Below are 12,773 nucleotides of genomic sequence, written 5' to 3'. Positions count from 1 at the left end.
AAAATGCATTTATTGTCTTTGTGCTGGCTGTGTGCAGCAAGTTATCAGTTCCAATCATACAATGATATCAATGTCTATATGAAATTAATTTTATGGATTAGATGATGATGAGGTGATGTAAACCATCTGTATGTAACACACACACACACACACACACACACATGCGCGTGTGCGCGTGTGTGTGCATGCGTGCGTGCGTGTGTGCGTGCGTTTGTGTGTGTGAGAGAAATATACATTTACTTATACATTCTAACTTTATACAATATACTTTTTGTAATGGATGGGAGAGGCTACATTTAGTTATGGTGTAGTACAGTTTAACTTACTGGTGCTCATGGAGATTGCGTATGAAGCGTAGCAAATCAAATCCATTCTCAAAGTATTGCCTCCTTTCCACCATCTCCTTGAACAGCTTCTTCTCCTTCACCCTCTTCAACTAGAAAAACACAACTTAAACATTACATGAACTAGTCTAATGGACATAATGGACACACGTGAACCTCAAATGATGATTTAGTTACATTGTCTTCCATTGTGTGTTTCCATGTGTTGAATAGTCCCTTCTCAGCATACTCTTCAGCACATTTGTTCAACTTCTCAATGTTTCTGTCGCGGTGACCGTGGCGGGGGTTCTTAACTTGCTCTCGACTTCCAACCAATGGCAAGTACTTCACTCTCCTGGAAGAAATTACAAAACGAAAATGGCTTTCCAAAAACATCACTCTTAAAACATGTTGTTAGAAAAAGTACTATTGGATCAAAACCTGACATTCATATTTCGAGCAAGTGATCATAGACAAAAAAAAAATACATAACTCAAAATGAAACAGAAAACATTTCAGAATTCCACAAACAATTTTGAAAACACTAACCCTTACTTACTTAAAACACTTAGCAGATCTATAATCTCACAATTGAGCTTGTAGATCTGCTACTTTCATTATAATTTTTTTAAACAGCTTAAATGGTTAAAGACAAGCTGTGGTAGTGATTAAACCATGATACAAACGTACTAATAAGATAGAATAACATTGAGAATAAAGAATGCTGTATGTATTGAAAATGTTTTCCTGTTTGTCATACGTTTCATCTGTCCAGAAGTAGGCATGAGCCAAGCAATGCTTCGCTGTATATCTTTCCTCTGGCTTTTTTTTGATCATCCTCTTGATGAGATCCTTGGCAACCACATCCAGATCACTGGACAGGTTGTACTTTCCATCCATAATGTTGGTGTGACATCTACTCTCAGTAGCTTCTGGATCGTCATCTGGATAACATGGATCGTCAAATGGATGTTTTCCTCCAGACATGATGTAATGTAACAACATCCCAGCCACCTTTAGAATGAACATGAACATTTAGTGACAGTATGTGTTGTTTTCATTAATTAAATTGTTCTCATGCAGAATAAGTACAAACCTGGATGTCAGAAACTGTTGAATACTTTACATTTTGATCCTTAACGTTAATGGTCTCTGTCGCCATCCAGCACCTTGTTCCTTGACTGCGTCCTCTATGACATGGCCTGGAGGTAAGCCGTCGGCTTAACCCAAAATCAGCCAATCTTACTTTCCCTTGACCATCTGCAGGGCAAATTGGGAAAATAAATAGGCTATAACTAATTATTTCAAATTACAAAAAATGCATTAGTTGGTTGTTTTATTTTTATCAAGTCGCAGGCAGTGTTGGAAAGTAACTAAAGTAACATATTACTTATATCATTACCTTTTTCCAGTAACTAGTAATAACTAATTCCTTTCACATTTTGAGTAATACATATTACAGTTACTATTTTCCAAAAGTAACTACATGTAGTTACTATTTTCACGAGCCTTAAGGTCCTTACACACCGGCGAATGTGCGAATATACACAAAATTCGGACTCGTTCCGAATAATTAAAAGACGCTTTTTCGCTTCGCGAAACTGATGTGGACGCTTGCATTGACTTTATAAGGTTTTAAAAAAAAACGTATTTATTCGCATGAAGAATTCGCCCCGGTGTGTAAGGACCTTTAGTGGTGCTGTGGGCTTGAGTGTGTTTATTTGATCCTGTGTTGTTTTTGGTCCATTGATATAATGGTAGACTAGGCTAGGATCGAGTTGCTTTGCAGGTTGCTGATCCGGTCTAGGTCTAGACTCTAGAGCGGATACGGAAACTTGTCTGTACGTGTGAATTATCGGATGCGGTAGGGCGGGCCTTAAACCGGATAAAACTTGGGTTAGTGTTAGTTAGTTAGTGTAGTCTCGCGTAAACAGACAACTATTCCACAATCTACGAATGCTATATAGTCTGGAACTACACCTCCCGAAATCCGAGAGAGGAAGCTGGCACTTCCGTTCACGAAAATATATTTTAAACTATCTTTACATTTTATTTTTTAATTTCCATTTATTTAGCATAAATTTGTGCGACTGTAAAGACGAAACGGAAGTAGGGAGGAGGCTTCACATCCGGTTTATATTCTAATCTTTTTTTTTTTTTTTTGCTTGCTTACTTGCGCTCGTACAGTGAGGACGCCTCTGCTACTGGCTCTGCTCTATGCTTACATTCTTCTACTGATATCCATGTTTTATTTTTCTGTGAGAATCTACAAATAGATCCTGGATATTTATAAACCCATGGAACTCTATTTCTCCTATAGATACAAGCTTTTGCCATATTTCAATATACTATTTTTTGACCTCCAGTGACTGGGAACGTGGCACCTAATTAGCCAAAGCTAATTAGCATCAGGATGTTCCCGACTATTACAGCAGCGGACTACCAAAAACTGCTTCAAAAGATTGCAGTGCTGGAAACGGAATTACACCGCTTAAGAGTGAATGTGGAAGTGAAGAGAACGAAGAGAAACGGACAAGACCGTGCCAACACACAGCCACCTGGCACTAGCGTGGCTTCCGAGAAACCCCAGGACAAGGCCTTTTCCTGTAACACTCTTGGGGCAAAGCCAAAGGACTTGAAGGGTCGAATAACTGGCAGAACTCAGAGCCCTGAGATTACAGATTTGACCGGATGGCCTGCGCTACCACCCCCTCATAACGCGTCTTCTACCCGCCTTCAACAGTGGTCAACTGCCAAAGGGAGAATTACGAACAAACCTCCCAAAAAATCGAGTGTGCAGCTGGGAAACATTCACACCACTGCGCCAGGACCCTAGATGTCCGTCTGATGACCGTGACAACATCTCATCTTCACCCAGCAGGGTAAGAACCAAGAGTAACTCAGAAGGAAAAAGGCTACATGGAGAGCAAACTGGGCCAACTGGGCCTGAAATTCTGATTGTGGGCGACTCCGCTGTGAAAAATGTTAAAAGGATGTTAAAGAGAGGGGTAAAAGTGCTATGTTTCCCCAAAGACATGGTCTCTGACATGAATGACAGAATTTTGAATCTTGTCGCTTCACACCCAACGGTGAAAACCCTGATTTTGCACATTGGGACATAAGAGGGAAAAAAGTCAGAAATCCTAAAACAGCATTTCAAAACAACAGCTAATGCTGTGTTATCTGCTACCGCTGCTGAAGAAAGTGAGTGGCTCTGTGTGGATGAATATGCTGCCCCCCCCCCCCCCCCCCCCCCCCACCGAGTATGGTGGAGGAACATCCACAACAAATGAACTCACTCATAGTGAAGTCTCGGATGCTGCGCGACTGGTGTGCACCCTCACAAGTGCACCCTCACAACTGCACCCTCAGTCATTTCATCCTGGCACCGGGCCTGCCCTTCATGTCTGAGTCTTGGCCTTGATCAGTACACCACAATATATATATATATTGATATATATATGTATGTAAGAGGACTGACCGTAGGTAGCTACTGGGACGTAAGTCGGGGCTTGATCAACCCCGGCTGGGTCACCTGGGTGAGGGTGTATGTTGTTGCGAGATACGAAACACCCGTCGACCCCAGGCTACAACACTGATGATACGTCCCAGGTGCATCCATGTGAAGCTTTTTATTTATAGTTATTCTATTTATTTATAGTGGCTCATAGGAATAGACTACGTGACAACCAGGAACAGTCTGGTAACCACCGGAGAGACGGTTGACAGACGGAACGTAAACGGCACCTGGGATCAGTATGGGTTGGCGCCCCAGCCTGTGTCTTCCGTGAGGAAGAAGCCCAACAAACCCACGGTGAGGCCTTTAGGAGGGCCTTTCAGGCAAGCCGCAAGTGGAGCCTGCAGTACCACCACGGCCCAAGACACCATTACGCCGGAGTGATATGTTTGGAGCGGGGGAGTCTAGTGCAACGCTCAGGTCCTGGACCTGGTGAGACGAAGGAGGGGCCTGGACAGGAGGCCATCCACAGAGCCTAGTCCCTCCACGCGCCAGAGCCTCCCCCGGTCCCGGCAGAGTAGTTCTGGAGAAGCAGACTGAGTGGCCCTGTCTTTCCCTAATAGGACTGACCGTGGGTATAGCTACTTTGACGTAAGTCGGGGCTTGATCAACCCCGGCTGGGTCACCTGGGCGAGGGTGTGTGTTGTTGCGAGACCCGAAACACCCGTCAACCCCAGGCTACAACACTGATGATACGTTCCAGGTGCAGCCATGTGATGTTTCATTTATTTATGTATATATATTATATATATGTATGTATATGTATATGTATATGTATATATGTTACAGGGAAATTGAAAAAAAGAGCGCTCGTTTTCACCCCCCCCCCCCCCAGGCAATTCTGTAGAACCAACACTAGAGGGCAATGCAAGCCACAAGGCTTCCCAACCACAGTGCACTAACTTATATGGCCCCGACCACGCTGATTCGACTAGCAGACCATCGGCCGGTCGGCGCGGGCACTCGCGCCTGTAGGCGCTCGGGCGCGCCTTCTCGGCCTCAAGGTCTGCTAAGTCGGCGCGCCTCCGTCATGGACAATAACTATTATCATGTGTGCGTGTGAACGCAGCGTTCCCCTAGCGTAGCTTCCTGGTTGCTGCTATGTTGTAGTCGTCGTCGTCGTCGTCAGGTGTGGGGGGGAACAACAAAAGCCAGGTCCGCCTCGCATCAAAGCCCCGCCTCGCGGCGCCGCCTCCTCCTCCTCCTCATCGCGCCGCCTCGCATCAAAGCCCCGCCTCACTGCGCCGCCTCCTCCTCCTCACGAGCCTCGCGTAAAAAAAACTGTCTCGAAAAGCCCCGCCTCGCCCCGAAGTCCCGCGCCTAAAAACTAGCACTCCTTTTTCAATTTCCCCGGAATGCCAATTTCCCTGTGACATATATATAGGCGGGTGCATATATGAAAAAAAGCACCTTACCCAAAACAAATTGGAACAAAAGGTTTCCCAACTGTCTTCTGTAGTATGTGGTGTCCTGAATAACATACTAAAAGTCTACCAATGTTTGATCACTGGAAAGGTGTTATTTTCAAGATCATTAAAAATCATTAAAACAGCCTAACTCCTTCACTATGTATCCTAGACAAGTACTTTTTGTGTCTAACCTTATGTTTTGGGGGCCTGGGAATCCATTGGACAGCTAAACCCAACAACAGCTAAACCCAACAAAACCAATTGTCACAATTTCCAATAATTCAGAAGGTGGTGGAAAGAATAGTGGCAGCTGATTAATAGTATTGCTTGCATTATTGAAAAGTTTTGGATAGCTCTGTGGATCATATTTGCTGCTGCTGGGCACTACAATTACCTAAAATCAGCTTTTTTCTACGTCCAAGATATGTGCCAACTCGAAACTAGACATCCCGATGTCTATGTCAAATTTTCCAGGGGTTTCCATGTGATACGCCGTAGCAACCACTTTTGGGCAGGCCTTAGCTCTGACCTTGTCATTGAGCAGACCTTAATGCGGTGCTTGAAGAGTAGTGGAGGCTTGACTCATGGAAGTGGAATGACCGAAGAAATGTGTGAGTTGTGGACTATGTACACACCCATCACATCTGAGTACAACAATGCCATGCAGGAATTCAATGATCTCATCTACACGACCAGTGAGCAACACAGAGAATCCACAGATTCCAGGATGAAACGAGATCACCCTGACCAGGAAAAGATCAAAGAACAACTTGGCACTTTTAAACCATTCTCTCTAGACCCATCTCTGAGAAACATTGTGACTGGTGTAGTCGCCAAAGAAGACGTGAATGTTCATGAGTTTGAGACTGTTGGGAATGAGATCATTGAAAAAATGTTCGGAAAGCCCATTTTTGGGATCTCATTCAAACGCAAAGACCGGGCAAAAAAAACTTGCAGATGAGTCTAGCATCAAAGTTACCAAAGACCATACCATTGATTCTGCTCTGTTGTTCCAACGATTTCTGATTATGTCAAAAACCGGAGACCTTTCACTGGAAGATGTAATGACCTATGAGCTCAGCCCATTCCCTGCAGCCCTGTTTGAAGCCAAATAAATAATTCGTATGGCTGACAAACCCCAACTAGCTCAGGCAGTGACTGAACTGTCAAGCAAGGAATCAAAGAAAACTATACTGGATTCTATCCCACCAACTGAACAGTATGTCCTTGATGGTGGCTCCCTGATTCATCGCTTGCCATGGAAAATGTCGCTTGCCATGGAAAATGGGTGACAGTTATGGTGTCATTGCACAGTCCTATGCTGACTTTACCATATACCAATATGGTAAAACAGCTGTAATTTTTTATGGTTATAGTGACAGTCCTTCCATCAAAGACAATACGCATCAGCGACGTGGGCAAAACACCCACCCAATCGTTAGCTTCACTGCACAAACTGAGTTTGTGGGAAGAAAGGATGACTTCCTATCCAGATCTTGTAACAAACAAGGACTTATTAAGCTTGTGACTGAGGAACTGCAGAAGAAGGGCTGCACTGTTATCAAGGCTTCACAACATCAGCCCACAACCTTGATAGGGGAAGATACAGACTTGCTCGTTCTTCTTCTCTACTGTGCTGAGAAGAACAATAGAGGCCTCTATTTTCGTTCGGACAAATCCAAAGTTCCTAAAGTGTATGACATCAGCGAGATGAAACAAGTCCTGGGTAGAGACTTGTGTTCTCAGTTGCTGTTTATTCATGCTTTCACAGGATGTGATACAACGTCACGCATTTTTGGTGTTGGCAAAAACTCAGCGTTCCAGAAACTTGTGAAGGGTGAATCAACCATCCAGACCTGTGCGAATGGGTTTCTGCTCCCAAATCAAGCCATCAATGTGGTAGAGGACCTTGGGAGCAAGGCAATGGCAGTTATGTTTGGTGGCAAGAATACAGATATACTTTCATCTTTGCGCTACAAACTTCTTAGCAAGAAAATTGTGTCTGCCAAATCATTTGTCAACCCAGAACATCTCCCTCCAACAGAGTCCTCGACTAAATATCACTGCCAAAGAGTTTATTACCAGATCATGGTGTGGACTGAAATGGAGAGTGACATGAATCCGGTGGATTGGGGATGGAGATTGGAGGACAATCACTTCGTGCCAGTTATGACCAATAAAACTGCTGCCCCAGAAAGCCTCCTGCATATGGTCCACTGTAATTGCAAAACTGCCTGCCAAACACAATGGTGTAGTTGCAGACGATACAGACTGCCATGTATGCCTGCTTGTGGACCATGTCAAGTTGAGAATTGTGAGAATCCGCATAATCAACCTTTATGGGAGGAAGAGTGTGATAACTCATTGTAAATCTGGTGCGGATCCAAGGGAAAAAGAAAAGAAAAGAAAAATACAAACAAATATAAAATAAAATAAAAAATATAAAAACAATATAAAATACAAAAGCATCAAAGAAAAAAAGTAACAAAAAAAAATAGGGGTTAGCGGTACTGAGCCTTCACGTGGCGGCCCTGTTTTGACTAATTTCACAGTACCATGCAGTAATAATGCATTTATTCCCTAAATAAATTGTTGAAAGCTTCAACAGAATTTGAATTATAAGTAAAATCCCCAATGCTGGGCATTATGTCACGTGGAAAAGAAGAAATGTCCTTTTATATTGGACAAGTTTCTTAATTTTTAACATAAATACCCTTATAATCAATTTGTAAATACATAATTGTACTTATAATCACTTCACTATAATCTATATAAGCTAATTGGATTCCTAGATCACCAAAACATAGGGTTAGACACCAAAATTACTTGTCTAGGATGAATAATGGAGGAGTAATGGTCTTTTAAGGAACGGGCGGCGGCCATCTTGAACATTTTACATTTCTAGTGGTCCGATTTTGGTATGTTATTAAAGGAGAATTTTGGACTAAAGTTTTCTTACCTTTTCTATGACGTTATGATATCTTAGGATGAATGGTACAGTAGAAACATTTCATAACTCCACCCCTGAGCCGCCACAGCTTAAAAGGTGCGCGGATAGGCCTTAGGTTAGATCACATATTTTAATAGCTTTTTTTTATTATTTTTTTGGTGAGATATGACGTTCATAGTGACAGAACACTGTGCAACCAAAAAAAAAAAAAAAAAAAAAAAAGAAGTCTCGCTAGACGAGATTTCAATCTCGAGATTTCAATCTCGTCTAGCGAGACTTCTGTTTTTTTTTTTTTTTTTTTTTTTTGGACAGTGTTCTGTCTCACCAAAAAAATAATTAAAAAAAGCTATTAAAATATGTGATCTAACCTAAGGCCTATCCGCGCACCTTTTAAGCTGTGGCGGCTCAGGGGTGGAGTTATGAATTTTTTCTACTGTACCATTCATCCTAAGATATCATAACGTCATAGAAAAGGTAAGAAAACTTTAGTCCAAAATTCCCCTTTAAGTACACCTGATACTACAATAAACCATTGAGAAACCTTTTGTTAAAATGTTTTTTGGGTCAAGCCATATTTGCACCCGCCTAATATATATATATATATATATATATATATATATATATATATATATATATATATGTGTGTGTGTGTGTGTGTGTGTGTGTGTGTGTGTGTGTGTGTGTGCTTTGATGCGAGGCGGATGAGTGCTGAAAATAAAATGGATAATATGAGAGAAATATTCTATGACAGGTTGGATAATGAAGCGGTTAGCCAAACTGAGCAGAGTAACGCTGTATTTTTAACTCGCGAGACGGTGATAATAGTTATTGTCCATGACGGAGGCGCGCCGACTCATTGTCCATTGTCCATCGGCCGGTCGGCACTCGGGCAAACCGATAGGGGGAGAACAGATCTTTTCATGGGTTACTATCCACGACACTCTCTAATTAGTGTGCATGCGTGCGTGCGTGTGTGTGTGTGTGTGTGTGGGGGGGGCTCTAGTGTGGCTTGCATTGCCCTCTAGTGTTGGTTCTACAGAATTGCCTAGTAACAGGTGTTGATTACATAGACAGATTAACGTCACCAGTCGCAATCAAAGTGAATCGTTTTTTTCCTGTAAGAATATATTTTCACCAAACTTTTTAAAATGATTGTGTTAATAAATAATAATTTGACATGTTTTGGTAGGACATGATTTGTCCTAATTCTCAAGAATAGGTGATATATATATATATGTATATATAATGGTCTAGAGCGGACATGGAAACAGCTGTTTGTGTTCATGTATGTGTGAGTGGAAATGATCGGATACAGTAGGCGGGATCTAAACCCGGACTGAACGGTCATTATATTATATATATTACATAAACATTAATAGCTTAATAAGAATGACATCCGCTATGTAAACAGTGTAGTTGACAGTACCTTTCAAGGGGCTTAGCTTGCTGCGAGCTGATATATATGACTGTGTCATTTCTGCTTCTTCTGTTTCTTACCTATCAAGAAATTATCGGGCTTGATATTCCGGTGGAGATATACTGCTGAATACTCCTGATGGAGTACCTTTAAGCAAGTGAGAACCTGTTTTACAATTGCCTTTTCACAAAGATTGCCTCCAGGAAATTCCTTCCCTAACTTAATGTAATCTTCTATATATTCTTTCAGTGAGTATTCACATAACTTAAGATGAAGGTATCCAAATTTCTCATCCTCTTCATAGTCCACATATCGTACAATGGAAGGATCATCAAGCTCTGGATGACGTAAAATCTCTTTCTCGTCATTCAGCACATCACAGTCGTCTTTAGGCCTTCTCTTCAGTACTAATGCAGTGTCGTCATCTCTCAACCCCAAGAAGACCTCAGTTCCTTCACTTCCCTCTGCTAAGCGGAATTCATCACCTCTCCCAACCTTAACTCTCCCAACTTGGACAAAGTCACCCTTATGAGCATCAAGGTTCGCTAACTCTTTACACCACCTTTTATTGTACCATTCTGGTGGTTTGGATGGCTCTGTGTTGGTCATTTCACTTTCCGAGGTTGGTTTGCTGAGATCCTTCACTTCACTCACGCCCGGGTCTTGAGGCCTAGATCACAGCGATCGGTCTCTGTGGGACCCCAGCCTCCGCCGTGCTGCCTCCCTGCCTCCCGCGGTCGTTCTCCTTGGTGGCTCGTGCCGCTGTGTCCTGGTGTCTCCTGGGGCAGCGGAGGCCTCTCTGTCGTTGTCCCCCTCGCTGCGGTGATGCTGCTGGCAGGCAGGGTCAGTGGGATGCTTATTGTTTGTAGCATAGCATTCTTGGTCTGTCTTTTTTTGCTGTGTTAGCCTCGTTAGCTTGGAAGCTCTGTGGACTGTACTGGTTCACCGCTGGCAGAGAGGTGGTTTGTGTTTGTGAATCTGCTACGGGTCCCTGGGTACCTCAATAACAAAGCTGCTCCTGAATAAAACAGGAAAAAACACACGGAACAATGAAAAGACCACTTGACGTTGCTCTTTCCAGAATGCATCTGTCAATCTATAGGTTTATTAAACCCAAACATATCAAAAATCATTTCTTCACAATACATTTCACATCTTATCATTTCTGTTTTAGTATTTGGTTCAGTAGAGTTCTTAATTTGACATGAATCACAACTTCAGTTCACAAAATTATTCAAATCACATGAATCTGCTTTATCCCATATTCAATCTTATTCAATACACTTTTTACACGCGGTTTTCTCATTCTTTTTTTCTCTCTCTCAATCATTATCATAGAAGACAGCTGTGCTGCGACTAGTGTTGCCCAGATTTTGCAAGAGAAATAAGCAATCAGGTCTACGAAAACAAGCCCAAAAAGACATGACTATTATAGGCCACATGAGCACTTTAACATTTGAAAAAAAATAAGTTCCCACATGGGGCGCTCTAACGCAACTTAGGAATGATCCAAGGACCCTTTAAAATGGAATGGCACGGATGTGAATTCAGTCCAAAAAAACGTACCTTCCGTCCGCTCCAATGATAGATCTTGAGAAAAAGGTCCATATCTCCATATCTTTTTACAGTGGTGAAAACAAGCCATTTTCGACGGATGATCACTCTGCAATGGCGGATCGCGTTAGAAATATTATTGTTCCAGTCGTTAGACGGGGACCAATCGCGCAGACACCCCTTTGTTTACATATTCTACAGCTCTAAACAGATCAGCGTAAACGGTAAGAACGCTGGCACTGGATGTACTCTGTTTTAAAAAACCTCGTGCACTTGATGTGTTAAGAGTATTTGAAAATAGACGATCTACAACGCTCTCTCCTCAAATAAAAAGCAGCCTGCAACCACCAATATTTACAAGCAAGAAAAACAGAAAAACAGCTCTCTTATAATAAGCAGACATGGCAATGCGGTCGCGATGCAATCCCTTCCTTTCATTCAGTGAGAGAGGCCACGGTCAACCGTATGCTAATGACCATGTCCAGTGGCTTGGCTATTGTTGTCACAGAACAAGTTTGGCCACTATACCTTCACAGTCAGGTACAGTCAGCGGCAAGGGGGCGTGGGGGGAGAACTGACTCAGTGCCTGGCTCTTATCTATGAAGAAGCTGCCGGCTGCACTGCTTTTTTACTCTTTTCCCCCCCGTTTTTATCCTGTTAGAGGTACTATGAATTAGCTTTTTTTAAATCATGTCGCGGGCCGCACGGAAACGTGCGTTGATCGGCGCTAATCGCTGTTGCCATTAAACATGTTTAATCCATAGTTTATATAGTCCATGAGCCAGACAAGATTTCATTATCGAAAGAGTGGGCAAAACCATACCTATATTAAATTGTTCATAGGGTCAATACGAGTAAATAAATACATGATAACCTCTCCACAGGAGCAGCTTTTTCATGGTTATCACACATTTTGTTATTTTCCCCATACGTACATGACAGGTGAAAAAATGACAAAATTAAAAAAATAGTTATCATAATGAAACTTCCTGAGTTGATTACTTACATGAAGACAATGATTTATCGTATTACAAGTTTTCTGAAATTGTATATTTAAATATGCAAATGAGGCATTTAGTCCATGAGCCAGAGCCCCAAAATTGAGCCAGATATTGAATATTCCCTCGTTAAAAACCTTTGACTCCAACATCTTAACAAAATGAAATAAGTATGTTGACTCTGGCTTTGTCCAATGTTCCAATGTTGATTCTGGAAAGTTATGCAAATTTGGGCATATTTTCCTAATGCCTAATTTGCATATTTAAATATACAATTTCAGAAAACTTGTAATACGATAAATCATTGTCTTCATGTAAGTAATCAACTCAGGAAGTTTCATTATGATAACTCTTTTTAAAATTTTGTCATTTTTTCACCTGTCATGTACGTATGGGGAAAATTACAAAATGTGTGATAACCATGAAAAAGCTGGTCCTGTGGAGAGGTTATCATATATTTATTTACTCGTATTGACCCTATGAACAATTTAATATAGGTATGGTTTTGCCCACTCTTTCGATAATCATTGCTCAATTTTGGGGCTCTGGCTCATGGACTAATAATACAGTTTTCCACTCTTCCGCACTCCATGCCCCGCGTCCCC

The 12,773-nt window shown here is 42.0% G+C and overlaps 1 protein-coding gene across 3 annotated transcripts in view; it reads right to left on the bottom strand.

Annotated features, from left to right (window-relative positions):
• LOC308102275 (uncharacterized protein) overlaps positions 1 to 12,773 on the bottom strand; it is a 98,145-nt gene that overhangs the window by 59,354 nt on the left and 26,018 nt on the right. Inside the window, exons 1-4 of one of the 3 annotated variants that reach the window (XM_080451913.1) lie at positions 1,420 to 1,865; positions 1,084 to 1,337; positions 522 to 678; positions 327 to 436 (exon numbers count right to left, since the gene is read on the bottom strand). The exons of the other annotated variants lie outside the window; for them this stretch is intronic. Of the exons in view, the coding sequence (XP_080308039.1) occupies positions 327 to 436; positions 522 to 678; positions 1,084 to 1,337; positions 1,420 to 1,485 (587 nt within the window). The 5' untranslated portion in view covers positions 1,486 to 1,865. Of the gene's footprint in view, positions 1 to 326; positions 437 to 521; positions 679 to 1,083; positions 1,338 to 1,419; positions 1,866 to 12,773 lie in introns of those variants that run through there. 3 annotated transcript variants of the gene reach the window in all.

The sequence above is a fragment of the Gymnoscopelus braueri genome (genome assembly GCF_963280865.1).
Source record: "Gymnoscopelus braueri genome assembly, chromosome: 15".
In the NCBI taxonomy this organism is placed as follows: Eukaryota; Metazoa; Chordata; class Actinopteri; order Myctophiformes; family Myctophidae; genus Gymnoscopelus; species Gymnoscopelus braueri.
This window is presented reverse-complemented; position numbering and strand designations above follow the sequence as displayed.